At 42.4% G+C, this 15,038-nt stretch overlaps 1 protein-coding gene across 2 annotated transcripts in view; it reads right to left on the reverse strand.

The window, feature by feature from the left end:
- Positions 1 to 453: 453 nt before the first annotated feature.
- Positions 454 to 15,038, reverse strand: part of MAP3K5 (mitogen-activated protein kinase kinase kinase 5) — a 339,184-nt gene continuing 324,599 nt past the window's right edge. The window contains exons 27-30 of one of the 2 annotated variants that reach the window (XM_073575888.1): positions 14,890 to 15,002; positions 12,834 to 12,928; positions 4,356 to 4,432; positions 454 to 2,200 (exon numbers count right to left, since the gene is read on the reverse strand). In XM_073575888.1, the coding sequence (XP_073431989.1) occupies positions 2,137 to 2,200; positions 4,356 to 4,432; positions 12,834 to 12,928; positions 14,890 to 15,002 (349 nt within the window). In that variant the 3' untranslated portion in view covers positions 454 to 2,136. Of the gene's footprint in view, positions 2,201 to 4,355; positions 4,433 to 12,833; positions 12,947 to 14,889; positions 15,003 to 15,038 lie in introns of both variants that reach the window. The other variant, XM_073575887.1, reaches the window with a different exon arrangement.

Consider the following 15,038-nt stretch of genomic DNA (forward strand, 5'->3'; position numbering starts at 1 on the left):
ATTTGTGTACCCGCGAAAGTTGAGTACAGCTCGATCTGTTATTTATTTTTTTTTTAACTACCTGCAGCTGGTGCAGAATATCATCTGAAAGTGGGTAATCCGTTCAAGGGGTTCTGGTGTACACTCTCTTGGTTAAACATGAAGGTGAACATAATCAAATCAGTACACCTATTTATACCTCCACGCTACAAGTTTCTTACATACGGTACCACCATAGAAGGAATCTGACACTATGTTTATGTTGCCTTAGTGACGGACTATGAATTCAGCCAAAAATCACAGTCCAGATGTTATATAACCTAATACCACAATTCTTTTACATAATGGCATTTTCTGAAAACTTATGTTGCAGCTTTTACATCGATTATATGTTTTATCTTGTTTTTTTTTTTTGCTCAGTAGGTTTGAAATGTATAGTAAAAAGATTAAAAAAAAATCCAATGAAAGAAACTGTTGTTTTTGAGAGGTTTATTAGTGAGACTAATGTCACAATAGCTTTAGAACAAGCCAACGTTGGTCCAATGCACATACGGAATGTTGAACTGGTACAGTTTGATACTGTTGAAGTGAAAAACAAATGCATGCTTATCCAAAAAAATAACTCCCGTTTAGGCAAAAACTTCACTAAAAACAGCACATGGAATAACAAAAAAAGTAAAGGAAACCTGCAGATATAGTGTACTGAACCTGCCTGGTGCTGGAACTTAGAGCCACACTGCTGGGAGGAAATGAACTTCATTCCTCCCATTAACGTTCGTGTTTTAGTCATGAAGTGGTGTCGGCACAGTTTCAGTCACTGCTTGTTTATAAAGATGCGACTGTCACGGATTTACCACAACGGAGAGGAAACAGAAGACCGCAGCGTCTGATTTCTCCTACTTCTGCCCTGTATAGAAGCACTCAACATTCATATTAAAACATGTAAATTTCTTTTAGCAGTGCAGGGAATAATCTGCTCAGTTGAGAGCACCTGGAACGTTAGGGCTCTCAGCTGTGCACTGATAGCCAATCCCATCTCCTATATAATCTGGGCCCTGGCTAGCACTCATAGCCAGAGTAACTTATGCTGCATGGCTGGAGGTTGTTGGTGGTTATTACTGGAAAAGGCGTTTGGTGGATTTATCTGTGACTGTTGCTAGGCTTTGAGTGTGTGATTATTCCCTTTCTTCTCCTACTTTGGTTTAACTCCATCCTCTAATCCTCGGTGCATTCCTCTGTTATCTGTGTGAGTATATTCGCATGTTTGGTATTTTTCGCTACCCCTGTTCGCATTACTTTATTAGTCTGGTTGGTGTATTCCGGTACACTACTACTCCCCTCTTACCTGGGTGGGGGAAGGGTAAAGACTTAGGGCGGATTCAGGAGCTAAGGCAATGTACGTGGCCCGGGTTCTTCACCATCAAAAGTAATCTGGGGAGCAGGGCGAGCTAGGGTGCACCCTAGTGTTAGGGACAGGGAAAAAGCCCCTGGTCCTGGGACACTCAACGAGAGTGGTGCCAGCAGCTGTAACCACAGCCACCGGACTGACTGACAGCCGTCTCTATTGATGAGCTTGCTGGCACCACCCCTATGACTGGAAGCCGAATGTTGACAGGGGGAATAAAGTTATTTTTTTCCCGGCAGCATTGATCTAAGTGCGGGCGCCAGGCAGGTTCAGAAAGCTATTGACCTGCAGATTGATCCTGTATCTGCAGGTTAATAGCGGTTTTTCACGTGACACGATCCCTTTAAATGTCACCATCACACAGTCGCATAATCCCACGCTCTCACCAGATCATAGGATTTTTTTTCATTTTCTAAGCGTTAAAAAAAATAAAAAAAAATATACTAGGAAGGCTCACATTTCAAAGAACATTTTAAAAAAAAAAAAGTTTGATTCCCTACGTCATTCCTCAGTTAAAAGAATCTGCAATCACACTTTACAGTAAAATGGAAGAACTGTATGTACAGCTTGAAATATTAAGACTACATTATCTTGTACTACCTTCCATAGTCCTATCAGAGGATTCATTAGGCAGCAGGACTAAACGTACAGGGGATTATACAATGATCTCACATTGATGAACAAACACTGGGATAAAGTGCAGCAGTGTCTCTACCAGGAATTCCGGTTCGGGAAACAAGTCCAAGGAGATGTCAAGAAGACTGCTTCTCTCTGAAGTCCATGATAGCCTTCCAGAGTGCACATAAAGTTCCTCCCCTGTGAATATAAGAGACAATCATTATCGAGGCCTCAAAGGAAAAAAAAAAAAAAGGAACAATTTACAGAAACTTCGGATGAGTATGAAATCACAAATCTGTGATAGTAATCTTGTGAAGTTTTGTTGACAGTTAACTAATTGGTGACTTTGTCAAGGTTTCAGTAGAGTGGTGGGTCAGTATTTAATTTTTAACTTGTAAAAAAGTGAGTAAAGGCTCCCATAGACATTAGATGGCAGTCCTCTGAATGATGCTTCGTTCGGCTAATCATTTGGCTAGCAGCCATCTTGGATGTCTCTCCCATACACAGGAGCTCCTGTTTGGCTGAGCACTCCTGTGTTCTTTATGGGAAAGCCAAAAACAGACATGCCTGAAGGCTTATTTCCGATACACAATACAAATCAGCAGTCCGAAATCATACATGTCCAATCGACAATCAGTTGGCATGCGGCCCCATATACATTAAACCGTTGGCAGAACCCGTTGATATTGGGTGCCTTCAACAATAGTCTAATGAGTATGGGAAGCTTTAGATTAGAGAAGGGAAGTCAGTATCAAGTTTTATGCAAGAGTTTTAAAATAAGCTTAAAGAGTCTTACTCTAGTTAAGTGCAACTGCGGAGAAAGCCATATTTTATGCTGCTGAATTACCAAGCAGTTGTTCAACTGGATAATCAATTTAACCATCTCATTGTAGATTTCCTCCTTAACCACTAGGTACCCTATATACTCGTGTATAAGCCGACCCCCCCTAATTTTGCCACAAAAAACTGGGAAAACTTATTGACTCGCATATAAGCCTAGGGTGGGAAATGCAGCAGCTACTGGTAAATTTCAAAAATAAAAATAGATATCAATAAAAGTAAAATTAATTGAGACATCAGTAGGTTAAATGTTTTTGAATATCCATATTGAATCAAGAGCCCCATATGATGCTCCATACAGATGATGGCCCCATAAGATGCTCCATACAAAATACGCCCCATATAATGCTGCACAAAGGTTAATAATGGCCCCATAAGATGCTCCATAGAATAATATGCCCCATATGCTGCTCCATAAAGGTTATGGCCCCATAAGATGCTCCATAGATGATGCCCCAATATGATGCTCCATAGATGATGCTCCATAGATTATGCCCCCATAAGATGCGCCATAGATTATGTCCTCATAAGATGCGCCATAGATTATGTCCTCATAAGATGCGCCATAGATTATGCCCCCCATAAAAAGCTACATAATTTATGCCCCCATATGCTGCCCCATAAAATGCTCCATAGATTATTCCCCTATATAATGCCCCATAGATTATGTCCCTATAAAATGCCCTATAAGATGCTCCATAGATCATGCCCCTGTAAGATGCCCCATAGCTTACGCCCCTATAAGATGCCCCATAGATTATGCTCCTATAAGGTGCCCCATAAGATGCTCCATAGATCATGCCCCTATAAGGTGCCCCATAAGATGCTCCATAGATTATGCCCCTATAAAATGCCCCATAAGATGCTCCATGGTTTATGCCCCATAAGATGCTCCATAGATTATACTCCCATATGCTGCCGCAAATTAAAAAAAATGAAGTGACAATCACCTCGTTGCTGGGGGCCCGATGCCCTGACGTTCAGGCAGAGGGCACGGCGCGCACTAACCATGTCATCGTGGCCTCTGCTGCCTGAACGTCACTGACAGAGGGGCGCGCAGCAATGGATCGGGGATAGGTGAATATTGCATATACTTACCCCCTCTCCTGGTGCGGTCTCTGCAGCCCCTGCGTCTCTTGCTCTTTCTTCCTTCAGTGGTCACGTGGTACCGCTCATTAAAGTCATGAATACGCGCATATTCATGACTTTAATGAGCGGTACCAAGTGATTGCTGAAGGAAGGCTGGGAGAAGCAGGGGACCTGCAGAGACGCGCCGGGGGGTAAGTATGATCTGACACCCCCGCTCCCCCTCCGACCCCCGGTATATGACTCACGTATAAGCTGAGAGGGGGAGTTTCAGCCCAAAAAAATGGGCTGACAATCTCGGCTTATACGCGAGTATATACGGTAATTATTATTTTCATTATAGGCAGTTTTAACAATAGCTCTACCGGATATCCTAGGTTTCGAAATAATTCAGTGTCCACATATGCAATGATGCTGCACAATTTACCTTAGATTCATGGATTTTAAGTCATCGCGGGTAACATGCCACAGTATGTCCTCCAGTGTATAGTCTTCTGCCAGAAACTAAAAGTAAACATGCATTAAAATAAGTGAAAAGATATGCATTATTTTCTCATCAACAGGTTTACTGAAACTAATGGCCTAAATTATAGACCATCAATGTAATATCCCACCAAACCTCTTTAAAGTTGTGACTATGGCTCAATTAACACTGTAAAAGAAATACAATTAAACGAACGCTAATTAAATCATACGATATTCATTGCTATATTTAAACTATTTTTGTGATTTTATGTATATCCATGTAAACGCTGGTGCTCATAGATCCTCATGTATGTCTACTATATATAATAATTCATTCATGTGTTAGGCTAAGTTCACACGTAGCGGAACTCTCGCGGAAATTACCACGAGAGTTCCGGAATTCCATTCCACGGGAAAATCGCATTTTAAATTCCCGCAATTTTCCCGCGGAAAAACTAGCATTTTGCAAACGTAATTAGCTTGCAGAATGCTAGCGTTTTCCAAGCGATCTGTAGCATCGCTTGGAGAACTGATTGACAGGTTGGTCACACTCGTCAAACATAGTGTTTGACAAGTGTGACCAACTTTCTACTACTGAGGCCGCCTATGCAGCATCAGTAGTAAAAGATAAAATGTAAAAAAATAAAAAAAAATAAAAAATGGTGTTATTCTTACCTTCCGACGTCCCGCGCAGCCTTCCCACCTCTCTCCATGCTCTCGTTCCCAGTAATCCTTTGCGAAAATGCCCGCGATGACGTACGTTCTCGCGGGATCGCGACATCTCGCGGTAATTCGCGATGACGTCGCGCGAATGACCGCGAGACTTCGCGATCCCACGAGAACGGACGTCATCGCGGGCATTTTCGCAAAGGATTACTGGGAACGAGAGCGTGGAGAGAGGCGGGAAGGCTGCGCGGGACGTCGGAAGGTAAGAATAACACCATTTTTTATTTTAAATTCTATTTTTTACAGGGATATGGTACCCAAAGCCCGGAGGACAGTCTCCTCTCCCCCTGGACCGTGGGTACCATCCGCAATTGTTCTGCTTACTTTTCGCATGGTGTGCACAGCCACATGCGGGAAGTAAGCGGAACAATGCATTCCTATGGGTGCGGGATCGCCGCGATTCCGCAAAATTAATGAGCATGCTGCGTTTTTTTATCGCAAAGCGATTCCGCCGCGGTAAAAACCGCAGCATTAGCACAGCATTGTGGAATCCCATAGGAATGCATGGGATGCTTATTTTTTGTGTTTTCGTGGCAAAATCGCACGGTTAAAACCACCGCGGAAACGCGAAAAAAACGCCACGTGTGAACTCAGCCTTAGGCTGTGTGCCCATGTAAGCGTTTAAGCGTTTTTGAAGCGTTTGTCCTGGTCAAAACGCTTCAAAAACGCATAAAAGAAGCATCCCCTTCAATGAATTCCGCACTTTTTGTGCACATTGATGCATTTTTTTCCATTCAAAAAACGCTTAGCGTTCAAAACCGCAGCATACTCATTAATTTTGTGGAAAAGTCCGCGTTTTTGCTATTTTCCAAGTCAGAAAACGCACGGAAAAAAACGCATCAAAAACGCGTGGAAAACGTGCGAATATAAAACGCGCGTTTTCTGGGAAGGTTTCCGGTTTTGAAGCAGAAATTTTCTGCATACGTGGGCACATAGCCTAAATCTCTTAATCAGGGCTCATTATCACAACCGTATTTTCGTCCTTAGTGTTGTATGTGGAAAAAACAGACAGCAATAGGACCAATGTTATTCAATGGGGCAGTGCAGGTGAATAATTTTTTTCACTGACCGAATCAATATGAAAAAAAAAATAAAAAATAAAAATCACAACATGTACTAGTTTCCTCCGAAAATCAGATGAGGCTCATTGATTCAATACTATGGCTGCTTAAAAAAATTGGATTCCATACAGAGCACACAGTATAGCATCCGATTTTTAAGGATACTTGCAGTTCTGTAACATTAGGAAACTGTACATGTCCTTTTAAGGCTGGTTTCACACTTGCATTGGGCAGAGCTGCGGAGGGCTGCGTACTTCCTCCGTTAAGCCCCGCCCACTGCCGCCCCTCTTCCATTCAGCTCCGACTATGTCTGCCTACATCCTGCATACCATATCTTTAACATTGGGTAAGCAGGTCATGCGGATGTCTCCACATGAGTTATTTTGACGCTGAGCCGACAGCAACAAAATGCAACATGTGTTCGAAGCAGTTTGGCGCAGCGTCCAAACGACGCAAGCGGAGGCATCCGCATGGCCGGCGTACCCAACCCAATGTTAAAGATAGGCACGCAGGAAGACATAGGCAGAGCTGAATAGAAGAGGTGTGGCAGTGGGCGGGGGCTTAACGGAGGAAGTAAGCAGCCCTCCGCAGCTCTGCCCAACGCAAGTGTGAAATCAGCCTAAATTATTAAAGGGAATCGGTCACCCTTTTTTTGGCTTTGCAGCTGCTGGCATAGACATCGGGGGCTTATCTACAGCATTCTGTAATGCTGTAGCTAAGCCTCCGATGTAACCTGAAAGAGAAGAAAAACACGTTATATTATACTCACCGAGGTGGGCGGTCCGGTCCGATGGGTGTTGTGGTCCGGTCCGGCGCCTCCCTTCTTCATGCGATGACGTCCTCTTCTCCAGTCCTGAAATGGCTCCGGCGCAGGCGCATTGCTCTGCCCTGTTGAGGGCAGAGCAGAGTCCTGCAGTGTGCAGGCGTCGGGAGAGGTCTGGCGCCTGCGCACTGCAGAATTCTGCTCTGCTCTCAACAGGGCAGAGCAATGCACCTGCGCCGGAGCCATTTCAGGACCGGAGAAGAGGACGTCATCGCATGAAGAAGGGATGCGCCGGACCGGACTGCAACACCCATCGGACCGCCCACCTCGGTGAGTATAATATAACGTGTTTTTCTTCTCTTTCAGGTTACATCGGGGGCTTATCTACAGCATTACAGAATGCTGTAGATAAGCCCCCGATGTCTATGCCAGCAGCTAATAGGGGATAAAAAGGGTGACAGATCCCCTTTAATAGCTGCTACTATAAAAATGAATTGTACACGGATGACAAGTGGAAAAAAAAAAATCATCCACTTTTCTGGATGAAATTCTGACAGATTTCTTTTTCTATGCTGATGTGAACCTACCCTTCGTCATGGTGGCAAGCGACTTCTCTCCAGCTAGCAGCAGAAATGCTTATATAGGCAAAGAGGAGATCTACTATACAAATGTGCCGAAATTCTGATAATGGCATGATTAACATCAAACACCAAAAGTGTTATGTATTTTGGACACATTTTAAAATAAAACATGAAATGTATACAAAAAGAGCATGGCTACGGTACCAACATTGCTAAAGTTGGGGTAACGTTTGGTGCAATAAGCTGTTGACAGTATATGTTAACCACATGGTGGCATATTAAAGAAAGGCGGTCTGTCAGCTTAATTTGTTGCCCTATGTAAGGGCATACTAATCATAGCAAAATTCTACAAATATAGAGTAAATCCCTACAATCAAGGTCCAATATAGCAAAAAGTGCGAGAATTGCTTTGAAAAAAATAACATTTATTAAATAAAACTAAAATTTAAAAAAAATTAAAATCAGTTATTGAAGACAAGTAGGTAAGAAATACAGGTATTGACAGTGTCACCTACTATGATTACCAATCTGAGTGGCAATACCAATAAGTGGACAAAAAGGTAGTTCTAATAACAATAGAATGGCAATAATAATAATTCCAATTGTGGGGTAACCGAACTTAACCCAGATACGCAAGTATCCCACCTAAATGTTATATCCTACAGCAATATCAACCAGTGACATGTTTTCACCATTTCTGTCAGCAGTCATACAATCAAATAGAATCAAAACCATAATTCCAAGACAAAAGTGAACATAGGGTCATAAGGGTCAACAGTAATTGGACACAAATAGTATATTCTGTCATCACGCGTAAGAAACATGTGTTCAAAAACTGATAAACAGAACAGATGTTCTCATAAAAACAAAATCACAGTGGTGACATATAAAAGAAACAGTAATGGTCGACTCCAAGTTGTTCCACTGAGTAATCTGCATTAAGACATGGGTTCAATTACCCTATGGACTTTTCTGAGTTGTAAAGCAGTTCCCTTGATGAATTATTGAAGGGGGAAACACATTGGGAGGCACATAGGAAATGAACAGGGCCAAGTTTACTAAAGGAATAGCTGTGGACTGCTCATGTAAGGGTAAGAGTCTTTGGAAATGTAGGGCCTTCTAGATGTCAGCTTGTAGGGATATCCTGTATCCTCCCTACATATTGAACTGAAAAAAGATGACAGCCTTCATTGACTCTGCCTTATCAACACCATCCAAATAGCTAAGATAGTTCCATTTTTGTACATCACCACTGTATTTTTATATAGATGAGAAAGTAAAGTTCATAGGGTAATTGAACCCATGCCATGACCCAGATTACTCGATATAACCACCTAGAATCAACAAATGCTGCTTCATTTTATATATCATCACTGTGATTTTGTTATTATGAGGATATCTCTTCTGTTTATCAGTTTTTAAACACCTGTTTCTTAGGGATGAATACTGAATTTAGTATTTGTGTTCAACCACTTTTGGCCCTTATGACCCCTTGATCAATTTTATCTTGGTTTTGATACTATTTGTTTGTATGACTGCTGACAATTTTGTGAAAATATGTCCCTAGTTGATATTGGTGTGGGATATCACATTTAGGTGGGATGCTTACCTTACAGGGTTGACTTAGCTTCTCCCATAATTGGATTAATTATTACAATTCTATTGTTATTATTAGGGCTACCTTTTTTCCACTTATCGGTATCGCTACTCAGGATAGTGGTCATCATACTGTAGATGGTGACACTTTCATTACCTGTAGTTATTAACTATTTTTCGGTGTTTTGCGGCCTGTGCTGGAGATGGTGTGCGGCGCCACCAGAGGGTGGCCGCACCCATTCTCCAGCACAGGCCTCAAGCTACGGTCTTTCCTGCCGGCTGTGACTGCACGGAGGTGGGTAGGCAGGCAGTGGCTGGATCCAGCGCGTGTAGTCAGGCAGGGGTCCTGGTGGGGGTCCGGCGGCGGCATCCCTCTCATTACTCCCCCCTCATTACACTCTCTCATTATACCCCTCGTTACACCCCTTTCACAGCCTCGTGATCGCAGCGGCAGCCTGGATCCGAGCGGCGGCTGGGATCCCAGCGGCGGTCGGGATTGCAGCGGCGGCCTGGATCCGAGCGGCAGTCGAGATCGCAGCGGCGGCCTGGATCGCAAATGCGTCCTGGATTCGAGCGGCATCACTTGAGTGTTCCAAAATGGAGATCGGCGTATTTCCTGTGCGGCGCTGTGGATTGTGGAATTCGGGGACATCCAGACGGAAGTGGATAACGGACAATTTAAGGCAATATGTATATGTATATATATATATATATATATATATATATATATATACACTGTATATATATATATATATATATATATATATATATATATATATATATACTGTTAGTTTTTAACGCAATTCTCACACTTTCTAATATATTGGAGCCATGTAAAAGAGCAGCAAATTACAGGTACTCCTTTTAGCCAAAACTGAGCAAAAATGTTATGTCACTTGGCTACTTAAAGTGCTAAAATGATTTGCTGGAAATAAAGGTCATGAGATTGATTTATTAATAATCAAAGCACTCTCTGACTTTTTTCGCCTTTCAGGTTGATTTAACAGATTTCTGTATCTTTAATTATACACAGCAAACTGTCAGTCACTGCGGGGAGAGAGATGAAGAACTCTTCTCATGTACTCATAGCAGTAGCTAAACAGTACAATGTTTTATGTAAGTTTTGCTACAAGCTGTCTGTGGCTGTTGCATGTAAGTTTGGTCACCCTTGGCCAAAATTAATGTTACTGTGAACAATTAAGCAAGTGACATAATTACATAGGTTGAAAAATGACCTAGGTCCATCAAGTTCAATCTTCAAGTTGAAGATGAAATGATCTCTAAAAGTGCTAAATTTCAAGAGGACACATTTCTTTTGTATTTAAGGCAAAAAAAAAATTTATATTTTGATCTCTTATATTTAAAAAATACAAAAAAGGAAAATAGGTCAATGCAAAAGTTTGTACACTCTGCATGGTTAATACCTAGTATCACCCCCTTTGGCTATAATCGCAGAAAAAAATTGCGTGGGCTCCCGCGCAATTTTCTCCGCCAGAAAGGGAAAGCCAGTGAGTGATGGCAGATATTAATAGCCTAGAGAGGGACCATTGTTTTTGGCCCCCCTGGCTAAAAAAATCTGCCCCCAGCAACCCCAGAAAAGGCGCATCTATAACATGCAAGGCGCACTTAGCCTCTCAATTCCCATGGCCTTTAGCGGTGGCTCATGGGTTAATGTCACCTTGCTATTGAAAGGTGACATTAAACCGGGTTAATGGAGAGGTGTCAATAAGACACCTATCCATTATTAACCCTAGAATACTAAAGGGTTAAAAAAGACATTAATTAAAAATTATTTTAATGAAATACACAAAGTTAAATTTATTATTCTGCTAATCCAAAAAAAGCCCTTGTTCTGTAAAAAAAATAAAATACCAACAATATACATACCTCTCTGCCGTTCAGTCAGGTCCCCCGCTGCAATCCATCACAAGGGGTTAACTAATTTACAACGGGGACCGGTGGTAATGCTACCGGCCCCGCTGTAAACCACTGCAGAATGAATGAAATTCATCTCTGAGCAGGCGCCCCGGCTGACCGAAGATGAACTGATTAGCGTGGGAAAGTTTCTGAACTTTTTCCCATGCTGTCAGTTCCCCTCCGGTCAGCCGGGAACTCCGCGCAGCCTCACTGACTACCACTGACGTCACTGAGGATGCGTGGAGTCCCTGGCCAGGGGTGCCCAAACTTTTACATGCCACTGTATGCTGCCCATACAAATGGCAGTAAATAGACAGATTGCTGTTAAAACTAGCATAGCAAAAGGTGATACTATTGATAATTGTCCCCAAATAAGTCATTCTTGTCATGTCCTCAGCTTAATGTCACAGAAGCATATTGACTGCATACAATCTGTCACCTCATTTGGTTGGATGCCGAAGTTGCTTAAAGCGAACCGGTCACCTGTTTTTGCCGCTATAAGATGCGGCCACCGCCTTTCAGGACTTATCTACAGCATTCTATAATGCTGTAGATAAGCCCCTGGTCCGACCTGCAAGATAAGAAAAATAAGTTTTATTATACTCACCCGGGGGGGCGGGGCTGTCCGATGGGTGTCGCAGGTCCGAGCCCGACGCCTCCCATCTTCTTGCCATGCCGCCCTCCTGCTTGCTTCATCGCTCCCGGCTAGAGTTGAGCGACTTTGGTCGGATCAGGTTTCATGAAACAAAATTTGTTTCAAATGAAACTCGTCCGACTAGGGCAAAAAAAGTCGGAGTTTCGTCCGAAACCTGACCCCAATGCAAGTCAATGGGGAATAAAAGTCGGCATTGAGCGGATGACATTCATCCACTCAATGCCAACTTGTATTCCCCATTGACTTGCATTGGGGTCGGGTTTTGGACAAACTACGACTTTTTTTGCCCTAGTCCGGATGAGTTTCATCTGCAACAAATTTTTTTTTCATGAAACCCGATCCGACCAAAGTCGCTCAACTCTACTCCCGGCATTGCACTTCTGCGCAGGCGTACTTCCCTGCCCTGTTGAGGGCAAAGTAAAGTACTACAGTGCGCAGGCGCCAGGAAAGGTCAGAGAGGCCAGTTGCAAGAAGATAGGAGGCGCCGGACCCGCATCTGCGACACCCATCGTACCAGACTGCCCCCCAGTTGAGTATAATAAAACTTATTTTTCTTATCTTGCAGGTCGGGGCTTATCTACAGCATTATAGAATGATGTAGATAAGCCCTGAAAGGCGGTGGCCGCATCTTATAGCTCCCAAAACAGATGACAGGTTCCCTTTAACATTTAGCTATTACACATTAATAATCCAGTCATCGGAGGATGTCCTGTTTCAGTGACCAGGACGCTGCAGACAATCTTTGGCTTCAGTCAGGTGAATGTACAGTGGGACGTCCTCATTCCCAATCCCCATGAGGGCCACAGCCGGGAGTCTTGTGCCGCAGTTACAGAGGGATTAAATAGGATGTATTGGATTTTTTTATTACTCTTATTTAAATAATTGCTAATTGATCCTGTAACTGGGCTGACAAATTAGCTATTGTTACAGTGGAAATGCAGCTACAAACAATTACCAGCATTGATGTGATTTGACCACTTGAGCAGGAAGCATTATTACTGGTGTAAACATCCTGGTGCTCTCTCTAACTTTCTGAGGGCTGCTTACTTTCTGTGCAGCTGTTAACTCAGAAATGTCCCTGCAGAGTTATATACGGAGTATGTGTGAATTTTAAGTAAAGTCAAGTAGATGTGCTACATACCTTGTTTATTGAATCTTCATCGATTTGATGTTGCTGCAGCCAGTAGATGAGTTCTAGGTCTTCACTACATGCACTGGGGGATTTTATGTGGGATACTGAAATACCAGGGATATCTGTTTCAGAAATTAACTTGTTAGACATCTGAGGTATAATTGTACATTTTACAGTTAAAGTATCACATTTTAGAAAGAAAAAGACACTATCTTACTAAATACAAATTGGAAGCCGATTTAATATATTTCAGTAGATTATAAAAGCCTTCTAAATAAATTGGTGACTAATGTTTAGCAAAAATTATCTGACCCATAAGTTTTTTTTTGTTTTTTTTTTAAAGCTAACATTACTGAGGTACACTTTTCTGCAAAGACGACTAGGTCTTATTTAATAGGAAGAATCACAGGAATCTAATTTGTCATAATCAGCTAAGGCTAGTTTCACACTTGCTTTTTTTTGCAGCGCGTTTTTCCCGCAAAAAAACGCATTGAAAAAACGCCTACAAAAGCATACAACTGCCGCGTTTTTTTGCGTTTGTATGCGTTTTTAGTGCGTTTTTACCGCGTTTGCGTTTTTTTCCAACATTAGGTGGCCCCTCACACTAACCCAAACCATGACTTTACTAACCCTAACCCTGACCCTTAACCCTGACCCTGACCCTTAACCAAACCATACTTAACCCTAACCCTGACCCTAACCCTTAACCAAACCATACTTAACCCTAACCCAAACCCTAACTAACCCTAACCCTGACCTTAACCCTAACCCTGACCCTAACCCTAACCCTGACCCTAACCCTTAACCAAACCATACTTAACCCTAACCCTGACCCTAACCCTTAACCAAACCATACTTAACCCTAACCCTGACCCTAACCCTGACCCTAACCCTAAACCCCCTTAACTAACCCTAACTCTAACCCAAACCCCTAAATTCCATGGTTAACAAAAAAAAACGCATGTGCAAAAAAACGCATACATGAGCATGCCAGTGCGCACGTATGCGCATCCATAGGCTATAATGGCCATTTTTAGCGCAAAACGTGCGCATACGTGCGCATGCGCTTTTTTGCAGGGCCAAAAAATGCAACATGCTGCGTCTGGAAAATACAAACGCACACCCCAAAAAAACGCAGCGCATGAAAATCGCATACGTGCGCTTACCAGCGCGCAGGTATGCGCACCCATGTTAAATATAGGGGAAAAAACGCATGCGCAGGTATGCGTTTTTTTCCAGCGCTAAAAAACGCAAATGTGAAACCAGCCTTAGAATCACACATCCTCCTCATATTTTTTTTCCAAGAAAGGAGAACCCTTGCGGTAGGGCCAAAGGGTGCAGTTGGCCCCATGTGGTCAAGACTCCACCAACCGCTGTGACCAATTGGAGCACAATTTTGTGTTACAATTGCCAGGTGAGCAGAGCTTTGGAGGAGTGGATGCTGCACCGCTGCTATTCAATCTTTCCCTAACCCTTAAGGGGTTGTCCCATGAAGCGAACAAAGTACATTTTAATCAATAAATCTTCAAATATTTTTAAGTTCCACAATTGGTTGTGTTTTATATTTTTTCCAGGGCTGAGATAAATCTTAGAAATGTTCCCCTGCTATGCACTGTTATTTGCTGTGTCCGCCATGCTGCAGTTCATAGTTGCACATATATAGGTAATGGCTAGGGCAGGAAGGATAAATGAATATACTGATAACACTGGGACTCCCAGCTGTTTGTTTTATCACATGAATGAGCGTTTCTGCCATGTCATCAGCCACACCCAGGGGGAATTTCATTGGACTGGTGCCAAATTTTGACCCTTTTTAAAAAGTCTCAATTAATGAATCATTTAAAAACATCTGGAAATCGCTAAACTCTGCCCACGAAGCATAAAACAAAACAAAACAAAAAAAGAACAGGCAATCACATATAGAACAGACTTAAAGAAAGGTAAAAGCACAATAATGAATTGGGTGCTAACAAAAAAGACCCAAAACTAGAGAAAAAAAAGTGCAAAGTCAATGATGAATTGGGGTCTACATGTATACACAATTTTGACATGGTAGCTCTTTTACTTATTGGCTGTGTCTGGTTTTGAAGTCGTTTGATCTCTTGATCTTTTTCTTCAATAGCCTGACGTAGTAATACTTGGAATTCCCTCTCTTTCTGTAACAGTTCCTCTAGAAGCCTACATCAAAAGATCACATTATATAGACAAGTAATT

This window comes from Dendrobates tinctorius, unplaced genomic scaffold (assembly GCF_039654945.1).
Source record: "Dendrobates tinctorius isolate UK_male_01 unplaced genomic scaffold, ASM3965494v1 ptg000046l, whole genome shotgun sequence".
Lineage (NCBI taxonomy): Eukaryota > Metazoa > Chordata > Amphibia > Anura > Dendrobatidae > Dendrobates > Dendrobates tinctorius.